The sequence below is a fragment of the Panthera onca genome, chromosome B1 (genome assembly GCF_046562875.1).
Source record: "Panthera onca isolate mPanOnc1 chromosome B1, mPanOnc1 haplotype 2, whole genome shotgun sequence".
Lineage (NCBI taxonomy): Eukaryota > Metazoa > Chordata > Mammalia > Carnivora > Felidae > Panthera > Panthera onca.
Genome location: NC_138342.1, coordinates 176,072,974 through 176,089,084, shown reverse-complemented (window position 1 = coordinate 176,089,084; position 16,111 = coordinate 176,072,974). Strand labels below are relative to the sequence as shown.

Below are 16,111 nucleotides of genomic sequence, written 5' to 3'. Positions count from 1 at the left end.
GAACCAGTAGGATATATATAGATCTATAGAAAAAGATTTTTTTTAAGTTTATTTATTTATTTTGAAAGAAAGAGAGGGAGTATGCGTGGGAGCATGAGTGATGGGGAAGGGGCAGAGAGAGAGGAAGAGAGAATCTGTCAGTGTGGAGCCCAACACAAGGCTGGAACTCACAAACTATGAGATCATGATGTGAGCCAAAATCAAGACTCGGACGCTTAACCGACTGAGCCAGCCAGGCACCTCTAGGAAGAGATTTATTATGAAGAATTGGTTCATGCAATTATGGAGGCCTAGAAATTCTGCAGTTTGCTGTCAGCAAGCTGGAGGTCTAGGAAAACCAGTGGTGTAGTTCCAGTCTAAATCTGAAGGCCTAAGAACCAGAGGAGCCAGTGGTCTAAGTGCCCCTCCTAGGGGGGGTCTGAGAACTGAGGAGTGTGGTGTGGGAGGGCAAGAGAAGAAGGACGTCTCAGCTCAAGTGGAGAGCAGATCTGCCCTCTCTCTGCCTTTTTGTTTTATGGAGGTTCTCAATGGATCGGATTATACCTACTCTTGTTGGTGAGGGCAGTCTTTACAAAGTTTCTATTCAAATGCTAGTTTCCTCTGGAAACACCCTCCCAGACACACCTAGAATTGATGTTCAGCCAGCTCTGGGCCAGGTAACCCCTTAGCCTAGTTAAGTTGACCTGTAAAATTGACCATTACATGTAGACATTGGAGAAATAACTTTGGAATAAAATTGCTGGGTCAACTACAAAGCTATCCCTACAGACATTTTCTTTTCTACATGACAGAATTCAATTGCTTCTTAACCAGACAAAAACTTACAAGTTAACAAGTAACTTCACAGAGTCTCAGTTTTTAATCAGTAGTAAACAGCAAGTCATATAAAGGTATATTCTCTAATGAAAGTTATCTTTGGACAAGATTGTGTTCCTATATGACATTGAAAGGATGTACTGCCTTCTCTTTTAACTTAACTTTTGGATAATTTAACTTTTGGATAATTTTTCTTGACACAAAGCAACGTAGGAGCCTAGGTTTTCTGACTCCAAGCCCAGATTTCTTTCCATTCTAGTCTTCTGCCTCTTCATAATATAATTTTTTTTTAAGTTTGTGTGTTTATTTCAAGGGAGAGAGCACACACAAACAGAGAAGGGCCAAGAGACAGAAGGAAAGAGAATCCCAGGCAGGCTCTGCATTGATGCGGGGCTTGAACTCACAAACGAACCTTGAGATCATGATCTGAACTGGAAATCAAGAATCAGACGCTTAACTGACTGAGCCATCCAGGTGCCCCTTAATAGTATAATGTTTAATATGAGAGCAGTCTGCTAACTTTTGCAAAATCAGTTAGTCTTTGTTATTAGTTTTCCTTTGTGATAGAAATTCCTTTGTTATACGGTGATGGTCATAGAGTTTTCTTCCTCAGAGAAATATTGTGAAACTTAATGGATATTTGTAAAATTTGCATAAATGCCCAAAGTGAAAAATTGAAATTACAGCTTATATACCATGGCTACTTAAAAAAAAAAATTTTTTTTTTTAGTATTTATTTTTGAGAGAGAGAGACAGAGCGCAAGCAGGGGAGGGACAGAGAGAGAGGCAGACACAGAATCTGATGCAGGCTCCAGGCTCTGAGCTGTCAGCACAGAGCTCGATACGGGGCTTGAATTCATGAACCATGAGATCATGACCTGAGCTGAAGCTGGATGCTTAACCGACTGAACTACCCAGGCACCCCATACCATGACCACTCTTTTATGACATTTGGTTAGCAGATTTCAAAGTCATTGTAAACATTCTTGGTTTTTGACTAAATCAAAATTTATAAAAACATTTTATCAGATTAGCCTTTACATATTTTGAACAAACAGAAGTGAACTATTTTAGATAGGAGGTAGAAATTTGTTCACGTTAAACAGTATAAATTTCCTATCAGTTAAACACTGAATTACTTACTAAAAATTTTTTCCTGGACGTGGTTATCTGTAGGTATCATGTAACTTAACAGTGTTTTGTTGTTGTTGTTGTTGTTGTTGTTGTTGTTGTTTTAAACACTTTTCAGAAAGGTTGGGATTCAGTTTAGCCCTCAAGCAGTTAGGCAAGTCAGTTACCATGGTAACAGTAGGTATTAATTTCCTTAGCTTAGTTAAAGGTTTTAGGAACAAAGACATCTCTGAGCTGCTCCACTGAAACCCAGCTTTCTAAGAAACAGGAGTTTGTCCATTTTCTAGAAGATGATAGCATTCTAAGTGGGAAAGTGTTGTCCTCTTTTTTCTTTAAGTCTATTTATTTATTTTGAGAGCAGGAGGCAGAGAGAAGAGAGAGAATCCTGAGCAGGCTCTGCACCATCAACTCAGAGCCCCATGCGAGTCTCCAACTCACAAACTGTGAGATCATGACCTCAGCCAATGTCAAGAGTTGGACACTTAACCGACTGAGGCTGACCCAGGCACCCAAAATGTTGTACTCTTGAGATGAATTTCTACTCTGACAGAGTGAAATAGAATGTGACTTAAAAGCTCTATAGATGATTAAAAAGCTATCCCTTCTTAGTTAATATGATGCAGTTGGTCTTAATTTTCCTGTATTTGGTCTGATTTAAATCTTGAATCTTATAGGTGTATTTCTGTTGCCATGAACTAAAAGGCACTTGAACTGCCCTCAGTAGACAGCTTGTCCTACTGTCTAATTGATGTCAAATAAAATCATTTAAGATGAATGTTTTCAAAACATCATTTATAATTTGGGGAGATAATCTCTTAACATTTAATTGGCTAATATTACTAACCCTCTATAGTAAACCCACTCATTCTGCTATCATTAATTTCATTTTGCAAGTGATATATCAAAAAGGTTTTACTAAGAAGTTGTATTCTTATTAAGTATTTTATCAGTGTATTATGGTAATTAAAAAATAGCTGTAGTTGTTAATACCAGTAGCACTGGACATTTTCCAGTCTTCCACCATTTTGTTTGTGTTCTGTCGTAGGAGTTGGCTAACTTGTGGAGCACATTTGATTTGCTGCTTGCTTTTGGTTTGAGCTAAATGGTTTTCACTGACTATGAGCTAAATGGTTTTCACATTTTTAAGTGACTGAACAAAAATCAAAAGAAGAATAACATTTTGGTAAATTTTATAAATCTAGATTTCATTGTCTTTAAAGTTTCATTAGGACATAGCTGTGTTTACTTAAGTATTACTTATGGCATTTGTGCCACCATGTCTGAATAGAATATTTACTATCTGACTCTGTAGAGAAAAAGTTGACTCTTACTCTATAGTACAAAAAAATGTAGCCTTAGTTGTTCATTTAAAAAAACAAAAACTTTTCCCTCTTTTATTGGTTTAGTTTTCCCTCCTGATTGCTGAAAGTAATACATGTTCTTATCGAAAATTTGGAACGTTTAGAAAAGTATAAAGAAGAAAATTGAAAACTATCTTCAGTGGTGGGATAACAACTAATATTTTGGTATACATTGCTCCAGACCTTTAAAAATTTATAATATGTAAATATATGTATATGTATGAATTTTTGTATATATGTATATGTACATGTCTGTATAGAATATGTATATATACACATAGAAAAATACACATTTATTGTGTAAATTTAGAGTCTGACTTGCTTTTTCACTTGATAAGTTATAAGAATATGTTTAAAAAACTTTTTTTATATTTATTTATTTTTGGGAGAGTGCAGGCAAGGGAGGGGCAGAGAGAAGGGGACAGAGGATCTGAAGTGGGCTCTGCACTGGCACGCTGAAAGCAGTGAGCCCGATGTGGGGCTTGAACTCATGAATTCGAGCTCATGACCTGAGCCAAAGTTGGACGCTCAACCAACTGAGCGACCCAAGTGCCCCAAGAATATGTTTTTAATGGCTGCATAGTGCTCTGTTTTATGGATGTACCATAATTCATTATTTAACTATTTTTACCATTGTTGGACATGTCTATTTTCAACTCTTTATCATTATATATATTGTATATTACGTTATATAATATATACCTTAAATACTGTTGTATATAACAAGTATGACTATCCTTATATATAAATCTTTCTGAGGAGTGCTGGTTTTTTTGGTAAGATTAATTCTTAAAAGTGAAACTATGTGTAAAATGGTATGAGAACTAGACAGATATTTTAAGGGAAATGTTGGTAGTGTGGTAAAATACTTCCTTGGTCTGCCTTCATGAAGAAGATGGCTCATCTTCCATGTAGCTTCAGCTCTGGTTCAACATAGTAATTTTCACACCAGACCATCAAACCAGTCCTTTTAATAATTTGACTGATAAAACATATATGGTTGATACTGATAGTAGGTGGATAGGAGGAACTGGGTCAGTGCCTCACTCTGGGCTCATAGTGTTTACTCACAGTTCTACAGCTTGGGAAAGTAAATTTCTTGTGAGCGTGCTGCTAGCATTATTATGGAAGCCATAGAGAAAAGTGGAGTGATGCTCCAGGTTGGTGTGAGTTGACACAGTAGACTCAGAAATGGAGGTACAAAGGAGATGTGCTCCATTCTTAGGATAATTCACTTGCTACAGTCCTGAGGAAGTAGGTGGTCCAGCCAACCTCTCTGTGGTCTTTGTATCCTTCTTTAAAGGAAACTCCAGGGGGCCTGGGTGACTCCTTTAGGCGTTTAGGCGTCTGACTTCGACTTCAGCTCAGGTCATGATCTCACGGTTCGTGGGTTTGAGCCCCACATCGGGCTCTGTGCTGACAGCTCAGAGCCTAGAGACTGCCTTGGATTCTGTGTCTCTCTCTCTCTCTCTCTCTCTCTCTCTCTCTCTCTCTCTCTGTCCCTCCCCTGCTGACACTCTGTCTCTCTTTCTCAAAAATAAATAAACATTAAAAAACAATTTATTAAGGAAACTCCATTTGTTAGCATATTCCTAGGTTTTGCTACCACTCTTTCTGTAGTGTACCTACAAAAATATACCCAAGTATTTCACTCAGATAATGATTTGTAACTGGATATTGACCTAAAAAAATTTGTAGGGATACCCACACCAGCTGCTAGTACTGATCTGTCCATAGCAGAGGTTGTAAATTGGGAGGTCTGCAGGCCAAAATTTGGCCTGTAGAGTAGTCTTGGGTATTGCTATCAAATGGAGGATTGCACAGGAACGTGCATTATTCATGTTCTTTGGAAAAATTGGAAGGCCTGACAACACTGTGTCCATGTTGACTATTGGCAAGAGTTAGCTGGAGCAGTTAGTTGCTTCTAATTTGTGCTGTAGCATAATGAATGGGCAAGCAAGATTTTGATGGTTGCATACTTTTTATAGCGTTCAAACATATAAAAGCATTTTGTGAAACATTCAAAGATTCATAATAGGTGAAATTATATTTGAAGTTTATACTAGATGGCGATCCTTTTGTAAACTACTTGAGTTAAGTAACATGCATGGCTATGCATAGTAAACATGGTCAGACAGAGTTGTGTGCTGTGGCTGTGTTATGTAGTAACTTCCTCCTGACTTTTCCTTTTAAATAATTTCCATTCTAATTATTATTTTATTTTATTTTATTATTTATTTTATTCCTTTTGGGAGAGAGTGCAAGCGGGATGGGCAGAGAGAGAGAGAAAATTTGACAGTGCAGAGCCTGATGGGGGGCTTGACCTCATGAACCATGAGATCATGACCTGACCCAAACTCAGACACTTAACTGACTGAGCCACCCAAGTGCCCCTCTAGTTATTATTTTAATTGTATATGTGTATGTTATTTAATAATTGGGAAAGCTATATGTGTTTGTGTACATGAAATTCTTTCATTTTTGTCTCAATTTTCATAATTATCTTACTGCTAACAGAAAAGATCATGATTGTTAGCTAATTCTTATTGTATTATATTTAGTATTTTCTAACAGAAAACAATGAATTTTGTTAATTTTCTTGCTTGTTATTTAATTTTTATTTACTTATGATGGCCTTTTTGATGTGATAGTTTGTGAAACCCTGTTTATGATAGAGTTTCATAATATGTTTATTTAATTTAAACTATTGCTTATATCTAAAAATAATTGAACATAATGCAATTCCATTGATTCAGTAAGGGAAAGATAGGCCTTTGAGAAGCTCACTTAAAGATATCTTTTTAAGTTTTTTTAATGTTTATTTATTTATTAAAAAAAATTTTTTTAATGTTTATTTATTTTTGAGAGAGAGATAGAACATAAGCAGGTAGGGGCAGAGAGAGAAGGAGACACAGGATCCGAAGCAGGCTCCAGGCTCTGAGCTGTCAGCACAGAGCCCGACAGGGCTCAAACCCACAAACTGTGAGATCATGACCTGAGCCGAAGTTAGGTGCTTAACCTACTGAGCCACCCAGGCCCACCAGTGTTTATTTTAGAGCGAGAGAGAGACAGAGCACAAGCAGGGTAGGGGCAGAGAGAGAGGGAGACACAGAATCTGAAGCAGCCTCCAGGCTCTGAGCTGTCAGCACAGAGCCCAATGTGGGGCTTGAACTCAGGAAGTGTGAGATAATGACCTGAGTTGAAGTTGGATGCTTAACCGACTGGGCCACCCAGGTGCCCCTCACTTAAACATATTTTTGATTACAGTGTATTTTACTTGTTTTAAAAATTTAAATTATTGGGCCACCTGGGTGGCTCAGTCAATTGAACATCTGACTCTTGATTTCAGCTCAGGTCATGATCCTAGGGTTGTGGGATTGAGCCCAGTGCTCCCCACTGAGTGTGGAGCCTGCTTAAAATTCTCTGTCTCTCTTCTTCTGCCCCTTTCCCTGTTCACGTGCTCTGTCTCTAAAAAAAAAAAAAAAAAAAAAAAATTATTAAACTAAATGAAAATAAATATTGCAGTATGTTGTTTTTGTTTACTCTTTTTAACTAAAGAAGTACCTTGGGATAAGATTTGTTTAAAAACTTGAGAATTCAGTTAAACTCAATAATTGACAAAAAACTTTTCCTAAGGAATTAAAGACAGTATTTTAAGTACTTTATTTTTGAGTGCTTTATATTCAAATAAATTTTATTTCTGCAGATATTTACTTTCCTACTGTAATGTCTAATTGATTAAAGCTGGAAAGTTATCTGATTCATGAGTTAAATGTAATAGTAAATATTTCTTCAATAATTAGGCTATAAAGTAAAGAAATATCTCAGAATTATATGGTGTTTCCCCAATTCTTTACTTTTCAGACTAAATTAAAACAAATAGGGGTGTCAAACAAAATACTGTGGTATCTTTTCATAAATCTAAAAATAGTTTGAACCTTTGAAATCATCTTTGAGCACAAAATAAGAACAAAATACTTTTTAGATTGTGATAATCAGATTGAGCTCAAGAGGCTGGTAAAGCCCAGCCAAATTTGTTCTTATTTCCTGCCTGTGTAGAACACTGTGTTTGGGATCAATAAGGCAAAGGAAATGTAAAAGTTGCCATTTTAAATTATTCTATTATAAGATATGTTTAAGGGACGCCTGGATGGCTCAGTCGCTAAAGCATTCAACTTCGGCTCAGGTCATAATCTCTCACAGTTTATGAGTTTGAGCCTCACATCAGGCTCTCTGCTGTCAGCACAGAGCTTACTTTGGATCCTCTGTTGCTCCCCTGTGTGCACATTCTCTGAAAAATAAAATAAACATTTACCAAAAAAAGGAAGATATGTTTAAGATTGGTCAAAGACATAGAAGACAGTACTCATTCAAAAGATTATTTAATGAAAAACTTGTTAATTGCAGATGTGAATCCATAAATGTTGGTAATGGGCCTTGCTTAGAAAGCTGTATAGAATCCTTGAAGAAAAATGCCTGAAAGGACATTATTTGCTTGGCAAAGAAGTTTCAAAACTAAAATATTCAAGGGACTATTTGGAAACATACAAGATATTATGGAAACAGTGGCAGTTTGGGACTGGTAATAACAGTAAGGTTTAGGCTTTACCTTAAGTTCAATACTCTTCTAAGTATTAAGTAGTCTTATTCACAGAGAAGCTCCTGTGTATTAAAATTGGCCTGTAGTTCTGAGTTCCACATTGAATGAAGTCATAAAAATGATGAACCTAATGAAATCTAAGCTGCTATAGTACCTTCTCTTCAGCCTTAGGTGAAGAAATGTTAGCTATTTCAGTTATGAAGTATCTGTCCAAAGGAAGGTTTTATAAGCTCAAAGAAAATTTCAGATTATGAAATGGTGAATGGTTCTTACTTTGCAGATTTGTGGAAGTATAGTTGTGTCTTCAATGAATGGTGTCCTTAACTGACCAAATTTTGAGCACCTGCATTAACTTAAAAGTACAACGATCGCGCGGAAAATATATTAACATGTACTGACAAAGTTTATGGCTTCAGAGTAAAAAATCAGCTTTGGGAGAGTGAAGTTAAAATAGTTTTAGAAGTGACATTTAATTGGTATCATCTGAATCCTAAAGATGAATTAATAATACGTATAGAGCAAACTCCGCGTATACCTGTGACAGAGCTTTAACACAAGTCTATTGAAATACTTGATATAAAAAGATCATTTGTATTCCAAACTTATTTATATTATCAGAAGGAGTTAACATATTTCTCAGTAGAAGAAAAGGAGAAGCTGTTAGATTTAAAGAATTTTAGCATTCTTGAAGTACAATTTAAAGAGGTTGGATTGTTGGAATGCTGGTTAATAGTGAAAAAGAAGTTTTCAGCCTTTTGGAACAAAGCATCCTCTTTTGCCATTTGCTACTACTTACGTTAATAAAGCTTCTTCGTGATGGTTGCTATATAGAATTATTAAGAAAATGTTGTTAAAAGGTTTTAATCAGGAGTTGTATATAGTCATTTTAAGCAGAAAACTTGATATACGAAAGGTGTGTTCATCTAAACAATTTAGTTTCTTGTTTAAAAAGTTTAATTTTACAATGAAGATATAATGAAGATATAAAATTTTTACAAAATTTCACAGGTACACTCCCAGATCCCCTTCCCAGTATGCTATAAAAATATTTTCATTTTCTGAATGTGCTATGAAGTTGAAAATGTTGTGGACTCCTGGGGTAGACCTACATTTCTAAATGAAGTGAGCATCAAGAATCATCATGTATTTGAACAGAGTTGACAGCTATCAAATCCCTTAGCTGAGTTTTAACCCTTGATAAAAAATAATTTCTAAACAAAAAAAAGAACTAAAAGTCTTTATAAGTATTATTGCTAGATTTAACAGGAAGTTTCAGGGTGCCTGGGTGGCTCAGTCAGTTAAGCATCTGACTTTGGCTCAGGTCATGATCTTGCGGTTTGTGGGTACGAGCCCAGTGTTGGGCTCTATGCTGACAGTGCAGAGTCTGGAGCCTTCTTCCAATTCTGTGTTTCCCTCTCTCTGCCCCTCCCCCGCTCACACTCTGTCTGTGTCTCTCAAAAATGAATAAACGTTAAAAAAAACCCCAAAAAACAGACTAAACAGGAAGTTACATTAATGAAGGAACCGAAGATGGTTGAAAAGGAAAGTTGCAGGGTAAGAAAGGAATTGAAACATAATTCCTTAAATAAAATACTCGGTGGAATTACTGTGGTAGAACAAATGTGGCTGAAAACAAAATAGTATTTGTTGAGTGAACTGAACAACTGGTTGGAGGATGCCTACTTGATTTTCCTGTCTTAGAGGCCTTCAGAGGAGTTGTAAGATCAGTGTGCTGGTGGGCTAGGTCTTGAGATTACAACTTGGGAGACCTGTGGATAGAGGAATTGCCTCTTAAGGCTTCAGTGGAAGACTTACAGTCTTTGTCCCATTCACAGCTTCCTGAGGGACCCTAAGAGCAGATGACTGCTGACGGTAAATAGAGTTTTACAAGCAAAGAAAAATAATAGCCCGACTAAGGAAGCCCCCATCAGTGGACAGAAGGCCAAAGAACACCAGAATAGGACATTCCTATTGGAACAGATATTTGAACTAAATTATAACTTTTACAAAAGAAAGAAATAATAAGCACATTTAGGGAGACTCAACTAGAGCACAAAGAAACTTTCTGAAACTAACAATCAAGTTCTTAACATTATAAAAATCCAATAGACAAAGTGAAAGAGGACTATCACCATTGAGAGTGAAATTAGCATCTTGGAAGTCACGTGGAAGAAGTATCTTAAAATTAAAGAGCTGGTAGTCAGGAGGGAAAAAATAGAGTCTAGGAGGTGAAATCCAGGTAAGAAATTCACCAGCATGTGAATAAATGCTGTAGCAGGAAAAAAAGGAATAGATAATGGCAATCAATAACTAGGAATAGGATTATATTGGTTTACTGAAGGTGCCATAGTTAAGTATTACAAACTATGATTTAATTTATAGTAAATTTATGTGATTTAGTTTATAATAAATAGAAATTTATCCTCGTAGTTTTGGTGACTAGAGGTCTGAAACCAAGTTGTTGGCGGAGCTGTTTCCTTCTCAGGGCTGTGGAGGAAGGATCGGTTTCAGGTCTGCTCATCACTAGATGATGTCTCTAGATGACTCTTTCTCCCTGTGTTTCTTCACATCATCTTCCCTCTATGCATGCCTGTCTCTGTGTCCACATTTCCCCTTTTTGTAAGAACACCACTTAGTTTGGATTATAGATCACTGTAATTACCTTGTTAAAATTTGATTTACTGATGTAAAGACTCTGTTTCCAAATAAAGAGCCACATGCTGAAGTACTTACTGGAAGTTAGGACTCCAACATATTTTTTTGGAGGGGAGGGATACAATTCAACTTACAATGAGGGGAAATTTTTCTGATTTTAAGAAAAAGATGTGAAAAGGAGTCCTGATTGCAGGGAGAATAAAGTTTACACTTGGGCCTCTTAAAATATAAACATCCATGAAAGTCTTTCAAGCTCCCAGATGGGAAATAGAGATTACTTATAAGAGAAAAGCCATCAGGGAACCACTGGATTTCTTATTTGCAGCATCAAAAGGTAGAAGACAATAAGAGAATATTTATAGACTACTGAGGGACGGTTGTACTCAGCCAACACATCATTCTCCTATCTGTTTGAAAAAATACATTTTCACATATGCAGGGGATCAGAGTTTATTACCTACATATTCTACCTGAAGAAAATAATTTGAAGAGTTCTCTGTATTATGTTGAACGAAATAAGTCAGAAAGATATCATATGATTTCATTCATATGTGGAATTTAAGATAGAAAACAGATGAACATACGAGAAAGGAAGGAAAAATAAGATACAAACAGGGAGACAAAAATGATAAGACTCTTAACTGAGAACAAACTGAGAGTTGATGGGGGTGGGAAGTTGAGGGGGGATGGGGAATATTAAAATGGTTGATAAAATTTGTAACACAAATGTTTAGAAAATAGTAAGGATTCTTGAAGTAGAAGAGCAATACTAAGTAAACTAACAGGCTGTAACTAAAACCATATCATATCAAAAAAACAGTATGTAGAAGGGTGGGGAAGTAAAAACACTCTGACTTTTGCCTTGCTAGGGAGAAGGACTGTGCAAATGTAGTGTCTTGGTGGGAAAGGGATATTGTCATGTTAGTTTGCTGAGATAGTAGGATGGAAAAAAAAATGAAATTTTGTCATTGGTTATGGGAAAAAAAGTATGAATGGTAATTTTGGCCAATTAGAAAAAATGAAATAAGAGTAAAAAGAAACTGAAGAAAGTCCAAAGCAAACCAAATCAAAGTACATTACAGATCTTCCTTGAGTGAGGACTTCCCTGATAGACCAAAAGTCTGTCTTTCTTTCTTTCTTTCTTTCTTTATTTATTTCTTTCTTTCTTCCTTTCTTCTTTAAGTTTTGAGAAAGAAATAGAGAGCAAGTGCAGAAGGGATGGAGGGAGAGGGAGACAGAATCCCAAGCAGGCTCTGTGCTTTCAGCACAGAGCCTAATGTGGGGCTCAAACTCATGAACTGTGAGATCGTGACCTGAGCAGAAACCAAGAGTCAGACACTAATCAACTGAGCCACCCAGGTGCCCAGACCAAAGTGTTTCTTATATCTAACCTCCTGAACATCATAGCTTAGCCTAGTTTAACATAAATGTGCTCAGAACACTTACATTAGCCTACAGTTGGGCAAAAATTATCTAACAGAAAGGATGTTTTATAATAAAGTGTTGAATATCTCATGTAATTTATTGAATATTGTACTGAAAGTGAAAACCAGAATGGTTGTGTGGTTACAGAATGGTTGTCAGTGTGTTGGTTGTTTATCCTTGTGATGGTGTTGGCTAACCGGGAGCTGTGGCTCCCCGCTGCTGCCCAGCATCACCCCAAAGAATCATACCACATATCACTAGCACGAGAAAAGATCCAACTTCAAATCTGAAGTGTGGTTTCTATTGAATATGTATTGCTTTTGCACTGTTGTCAAGTTGAAAAATCCTAAGTCAAACCATTGTTCATCAGGGACCATCTGTATTTATTTCAAAGAGGAATTTAAAGTCCTTTAATGGTACAATATGAAGTGTTATGAAATGAGAAAAGACTTCATTTTAGAGAAAGACCGGTCAAAGTGGTTCGTACTCAACAACATAACATCTAAATATATAAGTTAAAAATTCTATTAATCGATGACTTGGATCCCTCATGAGAATAGCCTTTATGTGATCAGCGATTAAAATTCTCATGTATCTTGGGGCACCATGGTGGCTCAGTCAGTTAAGTGTCTGACTTTTTTTTTTTTTAATGTTTATTCTTTGAGAGAGAGAGAGAGAGACAGACAGACAGACAGAGTGTGAGCGAGGGAGGGGCAGAGAGAGAGGGAGACACAGAATCTGAAGCAGACTCCAGGCTCTGAGCTGTCAGCACAGAGCCCGATGTAGGGCTCAAACTTGTGAACTGTGAGATCATGTCCTGAGCCAAAGTCGGTTATTCAACCAACTGAGCCACTCAGGCGCCCCACGTATCTGACTCTTCATTTCAGCTCAGGTCATGATCTCACAGTTCCTAAGATTGAGCCCTGTGTTGGATTCTGTGGTGACAGCATGGAGCCTGCTTGGGATTCTCTCTCTCCCACTCTCCCTCTGCCCCTCCCCTGCTCTCTCTCGCTCTCAAAATAAAACATTAAACTTAAAAAAAAAAAAAAATCCTTATGTATCTTGAAGAATTTCCCTGTTGCAAATTGTTCTACAACCTTAATTTTCTGTATGCTTTTTATCTGCTGAGAGCTGAGTAAATTTGAGAAAGATACTAGGTTTGTAAACAAGTTTACTTTCAAATTTTTTGCCTGGAAGCATCTAGACAGAATTTTGTGTGCAAAAGAGAGTATTTTACATCTGAAAACTAAGCATTTCAAGTTAAAACAATTTTAGTGTTATAGGTGGCAGTAGGGAAGAGTTACTGGAGTTTTATTTCCATTTTGGTAGTATGAATGAATGAATTACAAAATTCCAAGATTTTGTAGTTGGTTTTATAGAGTTGTGTATTATTTGTAGGAACCTCAATTTTCTGGCAGTTTTGCAAATTATCTACTCTGTGTATAGTAAAAACTTGTTTTTCAGCTTTATAAAAATAATATTTTAAGATTAAGAGCAGACCATATATAAAAGTAGACTTTGGGACTAACTTTTAACTCTCTTGTTAAGAGTTTTGAGTTTGTGACACATATACACATATTAATAACTACTAATGTTTGTGAAATGTTTTATAGTGACTAATACATATATTTTGTATGTTTTATCTTAGTGCATATAATACAAGTGGTAACACCCATACTTGCGTTGTCCATTCTGATCCAGTGATTCATAGATCTTACCCAGTGTCAAAATTTTGCTAATGATTCAAAGAATACAGGCAAGCACGAAGTGCAGATGGCATATTCTTTTTTTGGAGGAGCCTGAGACTGTCAGACACAGATTCCAAAAATGTCCTTTTCTTTTGCAATAGGACATGTTATAGTTTTGGATTAACAGAACAGTTTTGAGCATTGTGTGCAAAAAAACCCCCCTTTTTTTGCACAAAAGAAATTGTTTTGGTTTTGGAACTCCTCTGTTTTATATTCTCTTTATTACACAGCTTACTTGACTACTTCCCATTTTATAGCCATAAGTTAATAAATCCATAATGTCAGGCATATTTATGATAAGCAGTCAAGATAGTTGAGCTATATCTTGCCAACAGCACTTTCTAGATAGGTATTCTTTGGTATTTTTCTGCTAGTAAATGCCATTGATAGGTTTATAGGACTACCCTCTGGTTTTAGGTCATTAGTGTTTTATTTATTGGGATCCATTGTTGAGGTCTTTCATTTACCCTTCCCCAGTTGGGAGAGTGTATTACTAGCTTCCTGTTAACCCTTTCCTTCCTAATGCATAAGAGTGGTGGAGTTGGTTCTATATAGAAAATTTTGCTAGAGTAATCTCTAAACATTTTCCTTTATAAATTATCAGTATTCTCAGTTTTGGGGGTTCATGCTTGAGAAAATGAGCAATTAAAATGGATACCTGCTAATACTGTTTAATTTCTTCAGGGTTTATATTGCTAAGTATTGAGGGATAACAGGCTGTCCCTAAATCATAAATAGTTGCTTTGATTATTTCATATTAACATCATGTTTCTTCATAAGAATCTTTATATTCAAAACTGCTGTCCCTTTACTGGAAATTTGAGTTAATAGAAACTAAGGTTGGAGTTGGAAAGATTTTATTAAGAACTTAAAGCTACTTCACTTTAGTGAAGTAAGTCACCTGAGGGTATGGATCCATTTGCCATTAACAAGAAGAGTATATCATGGTTCTATTCATTGTGTTTTCCGTAACTATTCTTGAAGTGTGGTTTACATTGGGAAGAGCCCTCAAAGCTAGTAATAGATTTTTAAAAATATCCCCTATAAAACTCTTATTCTTAGGGAAATTTGTTCAGTTACTAGGCCAAGAGCTTAATTAAAAAAAAACCAAAAAACAACAAAAAAAAACCCTTACTATCGAAAAGGTGTTCTCAGTCTAAAAATTCATTTTTCAAGTAGACTTGTGAATAAGTCCAACAGTTTGCTGAGTTTAGTTAGATCTTAGGAGAGGTGATAAGAAAATTAAACATGTCAAAAATTTGTAAGAATTTATACACCCAATGATTGTCTTTGGTAGTGAGATAAAGATTATCTTTGATCCTTTGAAAGGATCAAAGTCATAGAATAATAGGATTTTGAAATTGCTAGGACCTTCGAGCTCAATTAAACTGGCTCACTTATTTTAGAAAGAAGAAATACTAAATGTATAGTTATTAGATCTGGCATATTATATCTGTTTCCTTTTGTTTTTCAATTCCATCTCTTAAAACCTATATGTGGGCCAAATGCCATAACTTTAAATATGCATCTTTGTTTCTTCATTCATATCCACAGACCTCTCTCTGAGTTTTCTTTCAAAGATTGCACTGTATTTATTCACAGAGTAATTGTGTTTTGGATTTTGCTACTTGACCTTATTAAAGATGAATAAAAAAAAATTGGAAACAACTCCACAGCAGCGGAAACTTCCAGAATGGATGTCTATGCAGAATGAGAGATGTCATGTAGAAGAAAGAAAGGTATGCAGTTCACTAGTTCTTCTTTTTTTTTGTTTTTTTTAGTTTATTTTTGAGAGAGAGAGAAAGAGAGAGAGAGAAAGTGCGTGAGCAAGTGGGGGAGGGGTAGAGAGAGAGAGAATCCCAAGCAGGCTCCTAGAGAACTCACGAATGGTGAGATCATGACCTGAGCTGAAATCAAGAGTCAAGCACTTAACCTACAGAGCCACCCAGGTGCCCCACCAATTCTTATTTCAGATGGGAAATTTAGTGAAATTTCACTGTAAATTGAGTCAGTCTTCACTTGTAAGTTTCAGGTCATTATTTTAATTACAATTGCTGTTGTGTGATTTAACCACAACTAGTTATTGAATGGTGGAATGGGATTAAATTTTAATTGGGCTTACAAAATGGGAATTCTTGCTGTGTACTTTACCTTTTTATCACATTTGTATGGTTGACCTTACTAGTATGTTCTAATTTAGATAATTTAGACAGTATTTACTATGGGAATTTTTGTGGGTATTAAGTTTTCATAGCTTCAAGATCCACCAGCCAGTCTTTAGCATTTTAAGTCAACATTATTACATCTAGAATACAAATATAATTATAGAAAAACATTAATAAGTGCTCTTATGAAAATACATAGGATTATAAGTT

At 36.0% G+C, this 16,111-nt stretch overlaps 1 protein-coding gene across 5 annotated transcripts in view; it reads left to right on the top strand.

The window, feature by feature from the left end:
- Positions 1–16,111, top strand: part of WRN (WRN RecQ like helicase) — a 149,774-nt gene that overhangs the window by 22,801 nt on the left and 110,862 nt on the right. For 3 of the 5 annotated variants that reach the window (XM_078445422.2, XM_078445420.2, XM_078445423.2), the window contains exon 2: positions 15,291–15,475. In XM_078445422.2, the coding sequence (XP_078301548.1) occupies positions 15,380–15,475 (96 nt within the window). In that variant the 5' untranslated portion in view covers positions 15,291–15,379. Of the gene's footprint in view, positions 1–15,290; positions 15,476–16,111 lie in introns of those variants that run through there. The other 2 variants (XM_078445421.2, XM_078445424.2) reach the window with 2 other exon arrangements.